The sequence below is a fragment of the Neodiprion lecontei genome, chromosome 3 (genome assembly GCF_021901455.1).
Source record: "Neodiprion lecontei isolate iyNeoLeco1 chromosome 3, iyNeoLeco1.1, whole genome shotgun sequence".
NCBI lineage: Eukaryota > Metazoa > Arthropoda > Insecta > Hymenoptera > Diprionidae > Neodiprion > Neodiprion lecontei.
Genome location: NC_060262.1, coordinates 3,502,619 through 3,525,846, shown reverse-complemented (window position 1 = coordinate 3,525,846; position 23,228 = coordinate 3,502,619). Strand labels below are relative to the sequence as shown.

Below are 23,228 nucleotides of genomic sequence, written 5' to 3'. Positions count from 1 at the left end.
TTTTCCCAGGTCAAGTTCAAGCACAGGTACATATGTGTGTATGCAGTTCTCTCGGTGTATCTATCAACGAACCAACACCACAGGTGTAATTTTCCTAACGACTTCCAAGTGGTGGTGGTAGAACGAGTCTGGCGTTTTCCTCTCGAAAGCTCTACCTACGGTTTTACTGCAGTTTAATCGACGGTTGGTATAATGTAGTAAAGTTTCGAACCTTACTGCAAGCTCGTTATCAGCCGAGAGAGACGACGCATTGGAAATTCGAAAGGTGAAATTTATTTCCCGCAGTCGAAATCATTCGCCATTTTTTTGTTCTTTTCTTTTTTATACTTTGCTGCAAGCTTTTCCTCTGTATTACTTTTTGACAAATCACAGCCGATAGATGCTCTACACATATAACTTCTAACCGTTCTCAGCAGCCGGAGCTTTATAACCTCGATGTATAACCGTGGCGATGCCGCTGGTGAAGAATTGCAGTGGAAATTGAGTTCGAAAGCGATCACATGGACGGGCAAATTGTCCCATCCTCAGCCACCATTTTTCCTTTCTCTCTTTACTGGGTTATTTTATTTTATTCTCTTCCCGCTCGCTTCGTCTCTTTTCATTCATCATCTTGCACCGTTTTCTTCTTCGTTTTACTTCTACGCTCTTTACAACTTGTCGAGAGACAGTGACGGAGCGGTATGTACCTCACAAGCGACGATTTTCGTTCCCTTTCGTTTTTTACAAACCTGTCAAGTGAAAATGGCTCCGGCAACTTCCCTGCAGGGACGACGAATTACGGCATTTTTAATCAAAATTCTCTAAAGAAATTATACGTGAAAGCAACCTTTGTGTTTCTTGTTGGCGTGAATTTTCCGTTTTTTTTTTTTTCTTTTGTTTTCCTCCTGCGAGTTCGTCGTTTCTCTGTTAATTTCCTTTGTTTTACTTTTGCAAAAAGCATAAAGCGAAAAAGAAAAAAAAAGAAAATAAATAAATAAATCCTTGATCACAACGAGAGCGTGCTGATGTCAACGACAAAAACAAAAATATAGCCATTTTAGACTGTGAGAGAAATTTCTAGTTGTGATTATTACAGTTGTGACAGTCGTCAAGAACATTTTCATTTCTTATCATAATCGAAAAAGCAGTTCTCGGTATAAAACGAACATTGATTTTGCAGCTGTAACAAGAAAAACTAGTATCTGCGTTACTATTCTTCTAAGTATTAAAGTGAGCGAATAGATTGAATGTTGCAATAACCAGAAAACATATCATCGACGAATAGATTTTCTTGTGATTTTCACGTAATTTTATCGATACATATTTCACTGGAATTTTTCCGTAACTATACACAATAAATTAAATTTCTCTCACAAATAAAGCACTTCAAGTGTACCTCACCGATTATCATTATTCTTCGAAATGTTGTAGATAATCAAAAAACATGACACACCCATCGTTTTTTTTTTTTTTTTTTACACTGTTAAAAGTTTCTGTACGGAATTTCCTGCACTCTATTAAAAGCTTTATTCGAATACGGAACAGTGAATTCACCATACATCGCTTATACAATTTATAAATAAAAAAAAAAATCACTACACAATTTAGTCAATTCAAATTACTTTTTTGTATTTTTCGTATAACTTTTAATACAGTCAAAATTTTTCATTGTAAATTTTAGAGAAACGCGTAGTAATTTTCGTTGTTGCGCCGAATTTGTAAATTTGCAACCCAACTTCGTAAATTAACAACTCTTTTTTGCAGTAAATGCGTAGCAAATTCACAATCATTTTTAACAGTGTATTTAAATTTGAACGGTTTTTAGTTTCTACCCGTTAAACGGTCAAATTTTTTAATAAAAAAATAGACACGTGTCTGATTTCTTTTGGTAATACTTTTCCTGTCGGTGCAGCCATTCTGCAAGAATTGTTTGTTGATCCGAAAAGCGAAATATAACGAGCAATGCATGAAACGTTAAAGCTGGAAGCTGACACAGCTCAGCAGTCGGAGTTTTAGACAATGCAGCGGGAGTAACCCAGGGGAAAGGGATTTTTCAGCACAATGCATACCCTGACAATACACACAGTGCTCACCTTCACCCTTGTCAACTGTAGTAATCCGCTCGAGACTTCAGCAAAAATATTACAAACCCCTAGTTGCTGCAGCAACTGCGTCGCAAAATCCTCGACTTACGTATTTTTCAGTCGCATATCGACGCCTCCTTTTTACAAAAAGTAGGATGTTTCCGTTTTCACTAAGAAAAACTATCACGTTTCGATTAGTGCAATAAGGATTTTACGAATATTCTTGCGGTGTGCGGTAAACGAAATGACTTTAATACGTCATTTGTGTAATATTTTACAGTACATAGTGAAAGAATTTAAAAAACGTTGCAAAATAGATATTTTATTCGTTTGAGTTCGACGAATATACTAGTTTTCACGGTGAAATCCGAAACGTCCTAGTTTTTATAGTGTAAGTCAAAACGTACCAGTTTTCGCGGTGAATCATGAGGCGTGCTAGTTTTCAAATATAAAAATATAAAAATATAAAAATATTCATTAATTTCACGCAAACGTTGTCGATAATAGTTTGCAAAATTTTTATGACACCTTTGCGGTTGAAAATGCAATGTAATTTTAGCACACAAATTCGAACACTTCACATTTTTTTGCTTTACTCAAGCTTGAATCTTACAAATTTACTTGCGAGGAGAAAAACAGTAGTGCAAAATATTCGTTTAATTATCATATGACATGAATTTCAGTGTGAATAATGTGACGATAAATATCGTTGAAAATTTGTGCCGCTTTTATCTGAAATTTGAGTTTCTTTTTATTTTTCTTTTTTTTTTTTAACGACAACAAGAACAAATCACATTTCAATCTCAGTTTTGAATTATTTCCATTCACATATCAACAGATTGAAAACAGAAATAACTGGATGGCCAATTTCAGTTTTTTAGTGAAATTGCTGAAGATACCGAAAAAGAATCCTATAAAACTTTTCTTCAAATTAAGAATCACAATGTCGTATTTTGTATATTGTCAGCAAACATTTTATGAGACCTTGGAATTTCATTACCTTCGCATAAAAATCACATTGAGAAGTTTTTTTTTCGAAATTGGAAGAACTTCCTACAGTTAAAACTCTTGAGCACCGTATCGTTGTTTGAAAAGTAAGAAATCCACTTCGATTCGTTTACAAAGGCCGGAGGATATAAATCCAAAGATAATTAGAAACGCCTTGTACTCCCTGGCGGCGTTTAAATATTTCATACCAATGGCGTACATTCTACACAGAATCCCCAGCACAGCATATATATAAAAATACTTTTTTAACGATTTTTTATAAAACTTTTTCTTATACATTTACAACGATCACACCACATCTGTAAATGTGGAGGAAAAGTTTTTTTAAAAAATCGTTAAAAACTTTTCATTTGAAAATTTAATCGGCCTAATCACGTATTTTGTATTCATTGTTTTATTCGGGTGAAAGTTTGATCCCCAGGTTTGATTGTAATCGTGATAATAATTTCCTTTCCTTCACCTCAACTCGATCGCCATGTACTCGGAAACATAATAACAGATTTTATCGTCGCCCGTTGAAATTAAGCGTTATTGTTTCAAATTACTGAAATTATTGTAAACGATAATTGATCAGTGGATCGTAAAAAAAAGTAATGAAAGAAGAACAATGAGGGATAAATTAAAACCAAAGGATGAAGGAGGAAATAAATAAATCCTTTCAGCGTCGTTATTTCATTTGACGAAAACTTTTTACCCTATAACTGGCGGCCTGATAAGTAAAAATCTCTTTTTTAGTGAATTTAGCATATCGTAAAAATAAAAATGAAAATCAAGAAAGGAAAGTAAATATGAAACGGGAAAAAATCCTTGATGTCGAATCAATGGGGGACGCAAAATACAAAAAGAAACAAAAAAAAGAGGAAGGGATGGATTCGGCGCCAAACCGGTGAGTATGATTTTTCAATACTTGTTTTGAGCAGCTGTTTTCCTCGTTCCCTTTTTTTATATAATACATTAGGGTGTTTGAGAGAAAAAAATTACCATTTTCCACCACGGCATCCCCTAAAAAGATCGATTTGAAACGAATCATTTAGGTACGTCTTAATATTTCTACATCAATCCGGTACTCTCTATTTTTGGATTTTTAAAAAGATCACTATTTGACGAATGGTCAACAAGCGACATGTTTCGCAATAAAACCAATGCAAAGTATGAATTTTTTCGGTCAGTCGAGTTCCACAAAGTTGTTTCAAAGAACAACTTCTTTATTCATGGAAGCGTGAACGACGATTGGTGGTATCAAAATGATAATTTGACCGAAGGGTGAAGAGGAGGATGGAAAGGGATTAGGGTCGAGGATCTTTCTCATGGGAATCGAATAAGTTATATTGACAAATTACAATTGTTAATACGAGGACTCAACATGCAATTCGACGAAGTGCCTTCAGCCCTCTTGTCCTTTCCCACACTGCGAGAAATTTTTATTTCCGGTTACCGCTCAGTCCCTGACTATTTTCATTTTTTACCACAATCGACAAAATACAGTAAATATAAAAAAGTATAGTAAACCTCAGAAACTGATTTCGCGTTGCAATTACGAAAAAAGGATCGACGATAGCGCAAAACGGTTACCCGTACTTCATTTTTCGTAATTCCAACAATATTCAAACGGTTTTTTTTTTTCTTATTTATTTGATGTCACTCTGCGACGTCTCTTTTTCTTCAGAATTATAAGACTACTCTACGAAAATTGACTGAAAGACGTTTTTTTTTTTTTTTTTCCTGTGCCAGCATTATCGAATATTGGATCTCACAACGTTTCACTGATTTTGATTTGATTCAACAAGTTACAACTCTGGTTTCCGTGCTAGTAAAGAACAAAAAAAAAAAAAATGAAAATAAAATCCGTTTCAGCTGATTCACAGCGCATAGTTTTCTGAACAAAAAGAACCATGGAACCATGGCATTCGTAATTCGATTGGTGCAAGTGTTTAAAATTCGAGGGTCAGCTGCTCGTGAGCGCTTGGCAAATTGTCCAACTTCCGGTAATACACGAGGCGCTTTTTCTACAGAGGTCAAAGGTGGCTTGGCGCCGTTCTAACTGCAGTCCGTACTCGTTTCAGGGCCGAGTTGCATGGCGGCAAGAACCCCAGTTAGTCTACGATAGGATCTAGCGAGACAAGGTCCCTGGTCACGGCAACATTGCCGAGCACGAACCGCGACCCAGACCTAGAAACACCCTCTTTCGTCCACCCCCTCGGAAAGCTGCCAGTTTCTCGCTTTTGTAGATCGACTGAGACTCGAGACGGTTTACACACTTTCGCTAGAAACAACGCCGAAGTTGTCGAAAATTAAAACATCATTGAAAAAAGAACACCTCGTTGATTAATTTGAGTAAAAAAAAATTTTACGGTAGATTTTCACGGATTTTGAAGTGTTCCTTTAGAAACCTCAATTTAAAACAAATTGTAAGTACCACAGTCGAAAAAACCCTCGAAAAATATTGCGAAGCCCAGCAAAATTAAGAAACATGAAACATTTTTAAAATTTCACAATTTTCGAAGGCATGTGTTCAATATTTTATTGGCAATCGATTACAGATTGTTTAATTTTTCTTTCAGATCGCAGAAAAATATCCTTTCAATGTGTTATTACCTTGGAAAAAAAAGAACATCTCATTATCATCATCTTACCCAGAGCACTGAAAGAAAAGAATTAAAAAATGCTGTGAGTAGGAGTTTTTTTTTTTTTTTTCTTAAAAAAATTTATTTCTTCAGTGTCAGTTACAGTCGTTTCTTATTCTCCTCTGCAATTTAAGCCGGTCTGATAAGCTTAAGGCAGCCCAACTTTTTCTGGGTATTTGTTTAAGAATATTTCTTTGATTTCCGAACGCCCACAGATTTGTCTGTTTATATATATATATATATATATATATATATATATATATATATATATATATATATATATATCATGATACAACATCTTTGATCGGATGTCTAATCAAAGAAGATGGTTAAATTATTAATCAGATGTCTACAATTAGTTAAATTCAGTCGTAGTACGTTTCGAGTATTGACGTGAACGAAAGAGTGACGTTTGTTTCCTCGAGAGAAAACTACAGACTTTGCCCTCAAAATTTACACATCATTTCGGAAAAAAAAGAAATTCTGTAGTAATTGTAAAACAAACTCTAGATCACCGTACGAAAATTCGTTTCCACCTTATTTTACGACTGCAAAAGAATCCGACATAATACGTTTGTAGAAAGAGTACGACTTGAATGAAGCCAAGTGACTTAGCAACGATGATTGAAAAATGTATATAAATTTTTTTGCGTAATCGCTAAATATTCCGCTCGTATCACTCCGCATTACGAAATTGATACGCGCCAATGTACAAAGTGATTATTTATGTACCGACAACGGTGAAATTATCGAATCGACGAGGAAATATATTCGCGAGTGGAATTTTCGCCTCAGTTTTGCCACGTTTACGAGTCTCGCAAAAGTTATTCCGCACTGCGCCAATGTGCGCAAATTTCTACTCGTCCATCTCCTTTGCTTGAAGATAAACGCGCAACCGTCTTGTCCGAAGCTCTTGCTCTTCTTACTGGGCGCAGGATGAACATCATTAGTTGAAAATGAATACACAGCGACAGCGGACCTTAATCTTTGCTCAAAACACAGTCGGGTCGTCGTTGACTTCCTTAACACTGAATAGCACGGAAATTGCCAACTAAATCGGACGCTTTCATCGCGATAATTTAGAAACGGTAAATATAACGGGTGAAATAACTTATCCTGCGAGTTTTCGTTTCAATGAAATGAGACTCTGCAGTGGCGCTGTGCGATTAATCGATTAATCGATTAATCGATTAATCGACAGTTTCGATTAATCGTTTTACCGATCAATCGATTAATCAAAGCTGCGTCATAACGATTCTGCGGCTCGATCGGTATACGACTCGCGGATTCGTTTACCATCTTCGAATTATACTAATCGTTGACCGATGCAAGTATATAGATTCTGTATTCTATATTCTGCTGATTCTGCGTACGTAGGTCAGAGGCGAGAATATAATATATAACAATATAGGTCGATTATAAAAGACGAAAATTTGCCGCGACGATTAGATAATCCAAGTAACTCCACGGACCCAGATGATAAAACAGTTATCTTCTATGCTTAAGCACAGGAGTCAACTGTTTTATCATCGGGGCCCGTAGTTTTGTAATCAGTCTCTCCAAAGTTGTTCATCGATATCCCGATTGACCTGCAAAAACGATTAATAGAAAATGCGGATTGATCGATTGATCGGACAGCACGGAATTAATTCAAAGGGATCATTCGTAAGCTTTCTTTTTTCTTTTTTCTTTTTTCTTTTTTGTTTTTTATTTTCGTACGTAGGTATGACGAACAGATTCAGGAGAATAATAAGGATCTGAAAAATGATATTTGACGGTATAATGAACACATCTTATTATACTTTATCTTTCAAGGATCGACACACCGATCGTTATGCAAGATAACAAGTCATATTCTCGCTAGCAAAGACGAACCGCTGAATTACTCGGTTCAATGTATCATCTTTGGGGAGGGGGCGGGGGGGGGAGGGCGGGGATAATAATCTCAAGGTACGGAATACGGAACGCTTCCTATCTTCTCTGTCTGAGGGTCGATGTTCTCGTTATATTGCCGTACCACGTAAAATGATAAGGTATTTATCGGGCGGAATAGGGTAGGTACCGCATACCATCGTCTCGTTAGTAAACGAGCTTTCATCTTAAACCAGTTCCGAATGAGCTTTGAATCTCGCTTGGCATTGTCTCCTCTCTTTGCTTGTCTCCTCCTTTCGCTTTCTCGCTCGGAATAATACAACCTGACCTTCTCTGTATTATGTAAATTTTTGTGCGTCCCACGCAGCATCGAAACGAATACACTTGACCTCATCCTCATCCTCATCCTCATCCTCATCCTCCTCACCCTCGTTATCCTTCTTCTCCTCCTCTTTTTCTCATCCCGCTCTGACATCGGTTCGGGTAAATCTTACTAATCTTATTTTGGTAAAACAATACGCTGCTCACCGAACTGTACACAATTACACTGGTCAACAGTGGTTTTGTTGGCTTTAATAATTGAGTGGTCTTGAAAGGATTTAATGTCAACGACCCGTAGGAGTGAGCGTAGTTTTTATAAATTCGTTGTAGTTGTTTATTCTATCGACATTGTTTTCATATGTTACACGAAAAATCTATATTTGGATGCAAAAATTGAGTTTCTAAAAAAATACTATAAACGGCTTTAGTTGTACTTAATTTATTCAGACAAAAATTAAAAAGAAATATAGAAAATATTACAATTTTCAGAATATTCTCTTAGAAAATTTTCTTTAATAAGATTTTTGATAACTATGTATTTGTAGAGTCCAGCACTGATCTGACATGCAGTGATCTGAAATCTTTATTCCTTCTTTATTTGCTAAACCTTCCAAAATCACCACCACCCCTGCAATACTAGAATAACATAAAAAAATAGAGCCAATCTGGTATAATCATGATTTTATTTGCAATTACTACGCTCTGAAACACCAAAATTTACGGAAAAAATCAGGGTCACGAAAATAAACTTTTTTTTTTTTTGTTTGGCCGTGTTAACACTACTAATTTGAACTACGTCTCTGATTCAGCTATCGAATATTGAAAGGCTTTAACCAGAGCTGCAAGAGAGTAGTCGTACCATTGTACACTAATTCGCTTCATTAGGAATGGCTCAAAGTCACAAAGAGTAATTTCAATTTAATGATAATTAAATATGAAGTTATAAATTGACGAAAGATTTACTTTACATCGGAGTTGAAAGTGTAATTTGAAAATTTTCGAAAACGTTTCTTTTCTTTGTGAAATTAATTCAGCCGCGTGTTTGATTTCAATAAATTACTGATCGACTGTTTTACGGTTAAAATACCTACGCAATATGATTATTTAGTGGACATGTTTAAGTCGTCGTCGCGTCGCGGAAGTTCGAGTTCTATTAAATGAATACTCGAGTACAATTGTCGCGTGCTTGAATAATAATTCATGAATAATAATACAGAGTGGTTATGATATTTCAGACCGGAATTTATATTAATCAGCATTACATAAGCACGAGTCACAGAGCTTGGCGAATTAAGCTCTGTGCAGTTTGAAGTGAGGATAAAACTACATCGTGAACTGTATTTTTTCTCAACACATTTTCTACAAAATTTCCTTACACCATTTTTCTTTTCTTTCTTTCTTTCTCTCCGTTTATATTTCTAACACCGAAAAGTCTCGCCGTCCAGAGTCTACTCATTTAACATTCAAGTATTGAGTGAAGTTTTTAAAAGTATAGAGTCGGAGAATTCCACGGGGTATAGTTGGGCGTGTATGGGATATTCCGTGTCAAATTGATTCGATTCGATTTTGATAATTTTTTTTTTTTTGGTACGATGTTCTGACCAAACCAAAAAGGTCTCAGGAATTGTTTGCAGATTTTCTTGAGACACTGGTGAAACTTATAATTAAATCGTAAAACTAATTCCTGAAACATCATTTTCATAAATGTAAAAAAAAATTTACACTGATCACATGATTTCAGACCTATAAACGTGGCTTCTTCGAAATTGGCCTTTTAAGTTTTTTCAGATTTCATTGGGGGCTAAAGAAATCTGAAAAAAATTCCGAGATCCTGTTGGGTCGGTAAGAATATCATTTTAAAAAATGATTAAGATCTAAGGGGGTGGGTTACACGGGCTGCTAATTTGGCGTGGAATGCCCTTATATACATGTATTTTCGGTGTGGTATAATTCCCCGTTTTTTTTTTCTTTCATTCTTCTTTCTCTTGCCAAAGAAAAACTGCCAGCCCGGAAGTTCACGTTCCAAAAATATCGCGGGTACATTTCATCCGGCAATTCCTTTGTTCGGTGAGAAAGTGGAGGCATCTGATTTTGACAAAGTGCTCCGGAAGATATTTTGTCCGATTAATGAACTCGTTAGTTAAAGAATTATGGAGAGATGGAGAAATTCGACTAACAAACTGACCGGTGCAATATTGCGAGACATTTTATTAACAATTACAAACGTCTTTCCGTTTTGCTGAATTTTTCATATGTTTTTCATTTCGATTTTTATCTAGTCGGAATGTTACGTGGAAGTAAAAACCAAAGCTGTCATTTTGCAAAATTATTTGATACGTTTTCGAATGATAGCGTGTGTGTGTGTGTGAAATACTATACACCATGAAACTCTGGTCTCAGAAGAAAGCTGATAAATTCAAACATGGATGTTCACCTATCTTGTAGCGGATGTATTAACGAACATTGATGATAAATTTACAACTTGAGACCATGTACGAAATTTCTTTAGTATGATTTTGAAATTAAAGGGACCTGCAAGTGAAATTCTAGCCCTACGATACATTATAATATGCCGCAAAAGCCGCTAATTTTTTCTTTGGTACTTAGTTTTGGGATGAGAAATAACGTCACATGTCGAAAAATAATTTCGGCACGATCGTATATTAGATAGGTTTCAACGAAGAAGAGTGCCCCAGGATCCATACGTGAAGTTGTTCGAATTAGTCAACAAGAGGGCGTGTGAAAAAATCGAACTGATCTTGATGTCAAGTATCTAAGGAGGAGAGGGAGAAGAAGGAGGAGATTATTTTATATACATAAAACGTACGAAACGCATTTCTGCAACAGGTAGAAGAAACAGGCGACAAGTATAAAATTTTTAACGTCGATATAACAATCACCTCGTTCAATAATTTTACGACATTCACCTTGACTCCGTTGCGCATCCCGTTAATATTTGTTGTTCGAATGCACAAGGCGACGGGAGCATTAATTTGTACTTGGAGGGCAGAATGCGCGCTCATTCAAGCTCAAAATCCCACGCCGTTGGATTCTTAATAGACTAGAAAAACACATGAATAATTCATGTAACGGAATTCGAAGGCGGGAGTAAGTTGTGGGAAGTAACTTGATGAAACAACGAGATTTCTCTCTCTCTCTCTCTCTCTCTCTCTCTCTCTTTCTCTCTCTTTCTCCCTCTTTCTCCCTCATTTGTCGCGCAGCAGCAAAGCTCGAGAAGTTGCTGCAAGGTCTGAAATAATTCGGGGAATTAGCGCCGAGCAACGGACTTTGTTTCTCTTCAAGCTAGAAGGTAGCTTTGATCGTTCCTTTCGTTATCTATTTTCGTACGAGTTATAACTTTATTGTCATCATTATTATATTGACCTTGAAATGAATTCGTATGCGTGCAGAGCTTAACTTCTGACCTGGCGTTTCAATCGATTGGCAATTACAAAGTTAAACGTAAATCAGACTGCGAGATATATTGCAGAAGCTTCTGTAACCTTGTTGTACAGAAATTCGATACGGGCTTCGGGTTTAACACTTTTTCAATCAACCGTACACGTCACATTATACGTGGAATGAAACATTTCCGCAGGGATGTTTGAACACACCTTCGAAGTGGGTAACCAAGTACAATTTCTTCCGTAAATCGTGCGCTGTAAAAAAAAAAAAAAACTTCTTACGTACAGCTTGAAGAAGTTTAGGGGATGTGGTTTTGGGGTTGATTTCAAGGGCTGCATTAATTCCCTCCTGAACTTTGATTTTCGTAACTATAATACGAGAACTTAAATAATCGATCGACGTTTTTCCGGTGGCTAGGCAAAAGCTGAAACGGTGAAGGATGCGACCTTGCGATTTTCGATTTATCGAAGTCTGACGCGTGCAGCATGAAATCCTCAACGATTACCATACTAAATGCAACCGACGAATCGATACTCGTGAATTGCTCTGCCGGGAAGTTACAATATTGTAGACTATTTCTAACAGGTCGTGTTATTTGCTCGGAAATAACGTAGTCGGTGTACAGCTCAAATCGCAGACAAACGTCGGATTTGCTGTCTGGAAGCTTTTTGAAAGATTAGAAAATTTATTCATACTTTTTGTAGGATTTTAATAAACATTTCATATGTCGGTGTTGAATTCTCTGTGTAATTTGAAACCCACTATATGTTTAATGTATACGAATTTATTTCTACTCCGTAAAGCGATTTTCACGCCATTTTTAGCATCACGCTTGTATATGTATATGTACATATATATATATATATATATATATACACGTATATAGTACAAGCGCTTTCATTCATATTCAAAATCGTCCTCGTGTAATAAATATATCTGTCAAACCGCGTGAAACTTGCTTGTAAAAATACTTTCGCGATCCCTGTAGAGGGACTACGACTACGAAATCCACAATTATTCAACACTTGGAAAAGATATTATTTGCTCAGCTGTTGAAGAGAAAAATATGTTCGCAAGCTTTAAATTTTTTGCATTCGGTCTTGCCCGCCAAAAAAAGAACGATGTGGTTATTTTTTGGTAGCCTTGAATAAAAGCATGAAATTTGAAAGAAAAATCGATGTATCATTTTTGTGATAGCGTTTACCTTTGCTTTGTGAAGCTGTTGCTTTTTTTTCGTTTTGTATTTCGACATTGATATCAAGAAGAATTGCAATTTTTATATTTTCTTTTCAAATTATCATACCTAAAAGCAAAGCAATTGTGTTTATTGAATTGACGGTTTAATGCGTATGAAAAAATTGGCACGAAAGCAAAATTTGAAATCAGTCGCGAAAATAGATCGTTGTACAAATTTCGAGAATAACAAATTGCCAAAACGTGAAAAATTTCTCATTCATCTCAATCACTTTCCAGCCATCACGAGGAGATATGTGAAAAAAAAAAAAAAAACATCACGTTCTATTTTCAGTCTAAGTTATCAGATGAAAGCTCTGGCTTAGGAGCGGAATGTAGGGTTTTCGTGTCTCAATTTGCAGATTGGATTCCCGTAGCCCACCTGCGGCAACGTCTTTCAACCGGGATGACAGCCTTCACGATATTAAAAGCCAGCCGGGATCTGTGTTGTTTGCGATACTGCTGACATTTCTACCGCGCAGTGAGTCGTTTATTCGCCTTATGCCAGCCTTGACGGTACAGTGATTGCCTCTGTCAGTTGCTGAAAATTTCAACGCGCGATAGTGTCGAATTAGTTTCTCACCCATCCTTGTGTCGCTTAGTTTTAAATACGCTTAGAAGGGTAGAAAATTCTACTTAAGTCGTCCTTTTCGGCTTACAAGGAAGATATCCCTTCGATCGAATTCTCCGATTTGATTTTTTTTTCTTCTTTTTGTAATATGTTACGGTAGATTAAAAATTAAGCGACACGTATTTGTTTTTATCTGCCGTTAAACATTTTAAGGGGGTTAAACCACCCTTCAAAGTAAGGTACGTCAAGGAACGATTTGGCAGCTTCTTTTCTTTTTTTTTTTTTTCTTATTTTTGACTGAGAAAATTACATTTTTCATGTCTCGTTACGAGAAAATTTTTCCCGTTGGATTGCTAAGAAAATTATTATGTTCTTGCGGATGAAACTGCCAAATCGCCCCTTGACATGCGTTACTTTGGAGGGTGGTTTCACCCCCTTAAAGTGTTTGATAACAGATGAAAAAAAAAGACGTGTCGCTTACTTTTTATTCTAGGTACTATAACATATTAAAATAGAAATAAAATCGGAGAAATCGACCTGCGATACCTACTTCCTTCTTGGCTGATTAGTTTGTTTTTTTTTTTTTTTCTCTTTCCGACGTCGTAAGGAAGAAATATCAACTAATTGTCACGCTCAACCTGATAAATCACAAAACAAATATACACACGATACGTTGGAATTTTGAAAAAAGCTCCGTTTGCGAACCGTAGCGAGTGTTTTTTCATTGATGTGACATTGATAGCACTCGAATTCATGCCCGGTGGTATTTATTCTATCGCAGAATACAAGTTAAGCCTGGGGTTCTGAATGGAGGACGAGAAATGCCCAGCTTTAGTCCTGGCATCGTACCAGCCGTGCAGGCTATCCTTCGGAGTGACAACATTCGTTCGAACGGGCTAACGCTCAATGCTTTGCCAATATCCCGAGAGTCCGAAACGGTCCTCAAGACGAACGCCTTGGATTCGTCTTTTCTTTGTTTATTTCTATAAGAAAAAAATTCACCGCCTATTGGTAGATATCCTCCTGTGCTTCTGTGATGAGGAAAATTGCGACGGCTAGAAATCCGGAGATCCTTTGTCAACAAATCCACTGATATCTCGCAAAAGTATTGCCATTGAGTAACGAAACGTTCCATCTTCCGGAGGGATAATCAGATATGTTATATATTGCCGATAAATCTATAAAGAATGATATTCAGGATCGCGTCATTGCGCAGACTGATTTTTTAAAGTGCTTCGAAAACTTCGAGTAAGGAGTTGATCGAATCTTCAAGCTCTTACAGTGTAGCTAATCATCTTGCAGAACTAACTTTACTGACCATAATTAGATGACTGCTAGTTTGATCATTCTCTATGGACCGGTTGGGTCACTTTGCTCTTTCCAGACGACAATGGGAGCTTGCATCGAAAAATCAATGACCACTGGTGATGTTTGAGGAAAAGTTAACCAGACCTTAGCCAGCAGGTAAGAGCGTTCTCTGAGGAATTGCAGAGAAAGAGAGAAAGAGAGTCAACTGGAAGTAGACAGCCGAGCTACTCACTCTTAGAGGTTATTGGAGGATTCCATTGAGGGAAAGATAAAGGAAAGCATGAAGTAGAGTGAAGCAATTTAATTGTCATTTGACGAGAAGATCTGAGCCGGCTTTGCTCCTAATCAATCACAACGAGACCTAGTTGGGAAAAACTAATATCGAAGGAATGCTTTGTCACTGACATTGACGTCAAGGTGTCGACGGTTCACACAGTGCGCATTTTTTTCTTTTTCGTTCTTTTGCCGTTAATCGAGAATTTTCCTATCGAACGGTACGACAGATACTGGATGCGAAGAAAATTTATCCCGCCTTCTATTTTGTTACGTGGTGTATATTCGTTTGCAGAAGTTTTCTTTTTTTTCATAATAAAGCGAGCGGGGCTGGTAGGTAATCCGGACTCGGTTCATCGAGTAAACTCAATTTCTGGTTGAAAAAATAAATTTGTCTTTTTTAACACAACGTTCTTTTATCAACGAGTTTCAAACGCACTCCTCGATGCAGTACGCCTGTGGTTCTGATTTAGAACCACTTATCGCGAGGGTTGGATTTGGGGGTTCAAAAATTCAGTTGGTAAAAGTCTCGAGACGCAGCCGCTGGGAAGGAAAGAAAAGATATGAGAGAGGAAAAAGCGGGGTGAAAGCTTTTCGATAAATAAATCTTTGCTGCCAGAAGATGGCTTGGCGGAAAGGAGCAAAATCAGCGGGGAACTGGTGAAGAAAAAGGGAACGAGGATTCCCGGCTTAATCAGTCAGACCAAATTCGAAAACCAATGATTTACTAAGTCGGGATTTTAATTCACTCTTGGCTGCAACGTGAATATAGTTCAGACACTGATCTCCGATGTTCACGCAGCCTGCCTTATTGTAGCCTTATTTCACGTTGAAGAGTGTGTGCGGAGGATGAGCGGATACACGTCACATATTCGAATTGTCAGCCATAATATTCGAGACTTTTAACGAGAGGCCGGTCACTCAGGGAATCATTGAACCATCTCATCCGAAATCAGACAGAGAATCGCTAGAAGTCGCTAGAAATCGCTCGAATCGCGTGAATTCCTGATTTCCTCGGGATTTCTCAAAATGTACAGGAAATCACCGGGAATCACTCATCCACTTTCCAACCAAGCAAGCATTCGTCTCCCGTTGTAAGTGAAAAAAGTTTAAGTATTCGTGAAAATGTTTATAAGAGAATAGAAAAATTGTTCCAATTTCTTCAATAACCTGCGTTATTGATTGAATACCCATTTATCCCTGATCGTAATTTAATTATTGTTAATCTATAATAATGAATCAATGTTCATTTCTTGACAGTTTCAAAATTAATGATTTCTGAGATGTCACTCGTAATCGTCGGAATCAGCAGAAATCACACGCGAAATCGCAGGTAATATCATTGATACGGAAATCACGGAAATCGCAATCGAAACAAGAAGAAATCGATTCCTTTTAGAAATCGTTGAGTCACCGAATTTGCGAGCGAGCAGCCCCTCGACTTTTAATATCGTTTTATAACCGTTAGGAACGATTTTCTTTTGAGGAAAGTAGCTCAACAAATCTCCTCGAGGCTTCTAATATTCTGAATCTCATTCTAAGTGTACTCAACGCGTCAGGACTTCGCTTCTTGTAAGTTGAATTGGCTTGAAGTTATTTCACATTACCGTAATTGATTTCAACGGACTTCTTTCGTGTTGTTACAATCGTGACGATGATTTAACTAACTTGATATGATTTCAGGTGGACTTTGCGTAACTTTGGGCAAATATGCCGAAGCTGAAGTTACTTAATAAATTCGATTCTGACCTCGAATGGATTTTAATGCCGTTACGTGACGTGAAGCGAAATCAGGTGACATCTCGCAAAGTTTAAACCTTTTTGCAACCACTTTCTGGGACTAAACACACGGAGCCACTCTACTCTCAGTATTCCCAAAACGTGTGCGAAGCTCATTTAGATAGCAGGACGGTGCACGAAAGTCGCATTTATAAGCTAAATAAAAAGTGAAATACGAGTCCGGCTGTCCCGGTATGGTTTTAAAAAATATATTTACAACTTTTGGTCCGTTCTCATTTTTATTCCTGTTATATTCACCGACCGAGCTTACACCCCGAATTAATCGAGCAGCTTTCCTCAGATCGTGAGTCTTGAATATCTCCATGGACTCAAAGTTGAGGCAATCATTCGAGATTAATAATATCTTTGTCTCAGCAGTCGGGGTGAATGAAATTTGAAACGAAACACGAACCGAACTTATTCACTCAATTGAACGAAATTACACTACGCGGGAATTTGTCTCGGGTTCGTTCTGTAATTTTCTACAAATCATATTACGTAGGTATAATTGTCTCTGCTAATTTGAGTTCCTGCGCAAACTTGAGGACAATTGGTCTACGCATAAAAAAAAAAAATAATTCAGAAGCGTGTCGTCGTGTGAAACATACAAGCTTTCGACAAGTACATTACGCGCAGCCAAGTCGTTGGAAATTCAGCGGTGAATTCAATCCTGGAACTTGACAAACCTTCCAGCTTTATCTGTGAAGCCACGGTTTGCAACGAACAGCTAGCATGAATTAGACACTCCATTCATAACCGCATTCATTCACATCCTCAACGCTTCTTAAGCCGGTAGAACATCTGAGAGATCGGAACTTGAGCCAACGACGCGATGACTATAATTATCACGATGCGAATCTTGTTCCAAAGATTTATGGGAAAACGGTTGCAGCGCGAAACTTCGCGTCGCGCTCTACGCTTGAGGAAAACTGTATGGAATAGTCTTTAGGGGCGATTGCTTGTGAAATTGAAATATTTATTCATGAAACGATACGAGGTCTGTTTTTATTTGCATCGGAGATGGGACGACACCGACGGCGCTCCAGACATCAACATTTTATAGTTACGTCATCGAATATGCACGCAAAAAGATACCTGTCCGCACGCGAAACTCGTCGAACACACTAATCGCAATAGTTGCAGGATCGTTTTTCGGAAATATCGATGAATTTGTTCGATCAATTAAATCCAAAATACCAAAGTTTCAAACGAATCACGAAACGAAGACCGCATGGACCCCTGACAGTTTAAATGAGAAAACTATCGAGGAAGAAAGGAACCTGAGCCTCGTTGAGTCCCTGATGCATTCACTATCTATGGAAATAGCGTAATTCTTCACTCGATGAATATAAATTGACGGTTGATCGTTAAAGATCCCTCGAGAAAATAGGTGAGAGGATGAAATCGCTACTGCAGTATTCATTTATTCATTCATTCAATGCAAACATCGTTTGTACAAATTTTTTCAATGTCCTTATAGTCCTCACACCTAACGCAAAACTTATCCTTCAGACTGAACGTTTCGGCATATAATCGGTGGTAAGAAAACTTCAAGAGCGGTACATTGATCAATTTGTCACTTTCACCCATTCCAAGTGGAAGACGAAGACTGAAGACGTTTCGTCTTCGTTCCAAGGCCGGCTATTTCCTCAATGTATTCCTTCTGTCAATCTCAATTCCAGAAGTTATCCACCCTGAAGCAGATGTCGCATAGAAAGGACACTCCGAGGCATTGACGAAACTGTTGAAATCCATCCGTCGATTTTTAATTCTCATTATCTAATAACTCCGAGCCTGGTGTGATTAAATTTCCAACATCCACACGGAGTTTCGCATCGTGAAAGCTCTGAATCCTTAGCACGTGCGAAAGCTTGAAAACGAATTTGCGAGTCGATTTGAGACTGGATGTAATAACACGAGACTGAAAGGAGAACGGCGGCCATTCAGAGTCTGCAGTAAATTGTTCGATTACTCACCATTGATGGCGTTCAGTTCGGTCGGTGCTCTGCATTGTGCCGTGTGCAAAGCAAGCTCCCCGGTGTCGGCAGCTGCCTGTAGCAAAAGCTGCTGATGATGATGGTGTCTGGTTGATGATCTGTGCTGATGCACGCTATTTAGAACGATGTTGCTCGATGTGCGGCTCAGTGCCTTTCTCTGACGAACCGCCTCCTTGTAAATTCTGCAGTACATCACGATCATCACGAGGCCTGGTATCCAGAACGAGACGCAGGAGCTTATTACCGCGTAAGCTCGGTTTACGACCAGCGCGCAGACCTGGAAAATTTAATATGTTCCTGTATCATGCCTCGATTCAACGCACAGCCGTTTTGTTTCGTTTCACAGAATCGAGTCCCATTCAACACCCCTCAGCAGGATGATTGGATTCGTGCTGATAATCATTTGCCAGTGCATGGCAGGTATAAATTTTCAACTTCACGCACACTCTTCGCCTGATAAACACGACCCCGGATCGACCCCCTCTTGTCCAATTGATTGGACGGAATGAAAACATATTCTCGTACACTGACATATTATTCGTTGATCACTTTTCATTGAACGTTTCAACCGTCGCTTGTGTTTCATGATATCGAATAAACCCATCACTCATTTTATGGAACATTTTTTTGCACGAACGGGGTAAACGATCTGCAAATTTCAATTTACTTGGAAAATTTTCATATCGCAATCAGTCGTCGAATAATATTGAAAATCCAAATATCGCAGGAATTTTCCTATTTAAGACATAAAATATTCGGCTAATTATATGTATTGAACATTCGGTAATGAGAATTTCATTTCAAACCAACATGCGATTTATACCTGAACATGAAACATCAAACAAACGATGATGAAATTGCATAAATTCAGGAGGCCCTCCAAAAAAAGTAACATAATTTGCTTAAAAAAGGCGGATTTACCGTGAACTAAATTTCCCACGATGTAACATTTCGAGCAAAACGACCTGTCGAAACGTTTTTCAAACTTGGCCAGCACTTATCGTCCCTCTCATAATCGATGATGCAAAATTTTCAACGCAAGATTTCTACCTAGGTTGATAAAAATAAAAGTCGCCAAGCTTACCTCGGGGTTTTTGAGCATGAACTCGAGATGTTCCTCGGTCGTGTACCAGCCCATGAAAATGGGTATGAAGCTGATAAGAGCCGGTAGGATCCAGGCGGATCCCAGCATGCAGGAGACGGTCCCTTGCCTCATTATAACGGTGTACTCGAGGGGACTGACGATGGCGTAATACCTGTCGACGCTGATGCAGCATAGGTGGAGAATCGAGGCGGTCGAGAAGTAAACGTCGAGGGATGACCATACGTCGCACATAAATCTACCAAACAGCCACCTACCCCCGGAAAGCTCAACGGAGGCGTTGAAAGTCATCGCGCAAATTGCGACGAGGAGATCGGCGGCCGCGAGACTGACGACGTAACAGTTCGTCACAACTCTCAGACGACGGTGTCGTCGTACACTCGCTATAACAAGAGCGTTTCCCAACACCGCGGTTGTTATTATCGTACCCATTAATATACCCTTTACAGCAACCACTAACGCGTTAACGTTCTCCGGTAGGTTTTCCACCGTTGGATTACCTTCCGGTGACGACGTTACGTTCGACGTTGCGTTTACGGTTATCGAACTCGAATCATCCCTGCTAGGTAGCGTCGTCGTTCCCGATGATGCCATCACATTTATCATCATTTATTTGGACCTGTATTTTTTTCCCATTATCCTTTATTTTTCAACCTTTTCACGAATTATATCAACCCTCTCTTTATTCAAACCCACATTGTTATTATCGTTATACTTCAAGCACGCGGTGATTTATTTCATTTCACGTCACTTTGTTTTTTTTCTATTTTACACAACAATTTCAGCAATTTATTCTCGTAGGTTTAATTCGCCTCGTTGTCTCTGTAATCTGTCGGAAGTTGAAGTTTTTCACACAAATTGTCCGTTACTTTCTCATTTCTCTGTTATCAGTTTCATGCTGGAAACAAATATGCATCAGAAAAGTCTGAACTAGGTCATCGGAGGAGAAACGAACAGTTGGGTTGAGTTCGGTACGGAGGATGTGGAATGGATTTTGTTATTTGAGCTCGAGCTGCGATTGATGAAAGAAGGAGGTGCATAGATGTAAATAAGTGCATTTGTGCGGTGTAACGAGAGAGGCGAGTCGGTTTATCACTGAAAATGTTTAGAGGAAACGTAACAACACCCGGGGCATTGCAATTAAGACTGCAGGTGGGAACCTTCCGATTTCCGAGGCGTTGGTTAAATCTAGGACAACACCTCGCCTAGCTTCGCATTCCCGGCTATGTGAACTCTGTGAACGAAATTGCTAGGACGTCGTTCCTCGTCTTAACGAGAATTATCAACATTGCGACAGGCTCCGTGAGAGAATTTCCGAGTCTGTCAAATAATTAATTAAATATAAACGTTGTTTAAGTCACTCGTGAAATTGGTCTGACTTGCATTCTCTTACCGTTCCACTTTCATTTTTATACATTTTTCCGATTTTCATAGAAAAAAATTGTGTCCTATTATCGCGACCAAATATCCATCAGCAAAAATTGGTCAAAATTCTTATCAATAATAATATTATGAGAAATTATACATCGCGATAATACCGTAATTTATATTTTAATTTTGACAGTGCCTACGTTATGTTCTTTCCTAATCATCTTTGAATTTCACATTCCAGAGCTGTTTCTTGGGTTACACTTGTTGGATTCAGACTATGAATACGAAAAATTGTACGCAACCGTTCGTTTGACGTTTCCAATGTTTCACGAGAATCATGCTTCCTAAAAACAAAAAAATCAAAAAAACAGAAAAAGAAATATAACTGCAGCATTTAACTTCGTCCAAGTTGTGTGACAAGGGGAGAAGTTCCACTGGGAAATTAGACGTGGAATTAAAAATTCCCACGTGTAGTTACAGGCCTAATTCATGTTTATAAAGTACTCCTAAGCTGCGTTTGAACGTGGTCGGAAATGTTGGAGAAAAACATTAAAACCAAAATTGTGTCACAACTGCGGTAAATTTTGTAACAGCTTGTTCGCAATGCGGACGTAACGCTGCAAAAAGTACGAAAAAAAAAAAAAAAAAACTTTCTTATTTGATATTCCGTCGAGCTTATTTGTGTTATGATAACACTAAAATTAACGGTAAGCGCGAAATGCCAACTTCAACAGCTACCGCTGAAGAACGAACTTGGTTCTAAAACTTTAGTTTCCGTTCCGGAAAATGCCGAGATTGCATGAAATAACCGTTTCACGTTGTCTAGATGGAGGTAAAATTCACATGAAAACAAGATCCGCTGTCGAAACGGATTCATCGGATTGTCCATCATGTCGTCATTTCAGTTGAAATAGAACATAATTTATAGTCGATTCGACTTTTTGCGTTGACATCGATTTTTTGGACAGTGTCAAACGACTTTGGAAAAAGCTTCTAAATTTTTTACACAAGTGAAGTTTTGGCGGTGTTTTTTTTTTAAATTTTCATTCTATTTTTTACTTATCCAAATCAAAAACTCTTGAAGTAGCGATTGAGGTAACGGATAATCTCAGTTGTTGGTGTGCTAAGGATGGTCGCCAGATGTCGCTGAGAGCGCAACGCTCTCGCAACATGAAAAGTTGAGAACTATAACTGTAAGCCTGGGTGACTTGGGCATTCCAAATAACTCTCATTTGAACTGCATCATGTTTCGGAGTAACTATAGATTTGGACACGTTATCATTGAATCATTTCGGGTTCGCATGACGTCTCAGAACTGGGATTCATGTAATAAAAAAAAATTTTCTACATAGGTTATACTTTTAAAATATCATTTGATATCATTGTTGAAATAGTCCTCAATTTCACACATTTCAATACGAAGATTGATTTAATTTAAACTGTAAATTCGAGAAAATCAGCCCGGGAAACAGTTGTAATTACAATGCCAAGCTACTGGATTTTCCACAATTCAATTAAGACGCTTAATTTGATCACTTCCAATGACTTTGTACGCAATTAAGAGAAATTATTGTTTGGGCTACAGGCTCGGATGTTAATGAAAAATGATGTGCTCATACGGTTGTATAAAGTATAGAACAGCATCGCGAATACACAATCTGTGTGAGTGAAAATATTCCTTCAAATTTCGCCGCTATATTATACTTTATATAAACTGCAGAAACTACGAGGTTCGACGTTTCGAAGTGAAGTAATTACTTTCGGAACATTTGCAGTTGGATGGACTGATTAATTCGTCAACATCCCATCACCCGACTCGTTGCACTTTGCATTTGAAAAGAAAAGAAAAAGAAAACGAAAAAAAAAATCCAATTACATCGGCACTCTTTTTACCTTCTTGTAAGTTATCCAGTAATAATATACTTGTATGTATTTCCTAAAAATGTCGGTGTCACAAAATTAAAACATCGACGGGGGTTTTATTTCGATAGTATTATTCCCTATTTCTTATATTTATTTATTTTGCTTTCTTCCGCTCTACTTCCGGTAGTCGTTGTATACACCGATCGCTATTTTGGCGCCGAATCAAGGCGGTTTTTACCACCGTCACTAGGCGCTATTGCCGGCGGTTCGAACCTCGCCACTCTCGATTCTCGCGGACATATCGAGTCCGGTTGAAATCGTGGTCCGACCCGGGGGACGATTTTCATAGTTTGCGCATCGTCGCTGCAACGGCAATGAGCTTCCGGAAGCTCGGAAGGCCGTCTTTAACCGCGCGCTCGCGATTGCTTGGCTGCGGCG

The 23,228-nt window shown here is 38.1% G+C and overlaps 1 protein-coding gene across 4 annotated transcripts in view; it reads right to left on the bottom strand.

Moving 5' to 3' along the window:
* Positions 1–23,228, bottom strand: part of LOC107227251 (octopamine receptor beta-3R) — an 87,791-nt gene extending 64,563 nt beyond the window's left edge. The window contains exons 1-4 of one of the 4 annotated variants that reach the window (XM_046733555.1): positions 22,821–23,228; positions 19,539–20,454; positions 18,434–18,731; positions 17,912–18,327 (exon numbers count right to left, since the gene is read on the bottom strand). In XM_046733555.1, coding sequence (XP_046589511.1) covers positions 18,233–18,327; positions 18,434–18,731; positions 19,539–20,165 — 1,020 coding nt within the window. In that variant the 5' untranslated portion in view covers positions 20,166–20,454; positions 22,821–23,228 and the 3' untranslated portion in view covers positions 17,912–18,232. Of the gene's footprint in view, positions 1–17,911; positions 18,328–18,433; positions 18,732–19,538; positions 20,569–22,685; positions 22,712–22,820 lie in introns of those variants that run through there. The other 3 variants (XM_046733553.1, XM_015668346.2, XM_046733554.1) reach the window with 3 other exon arrangements.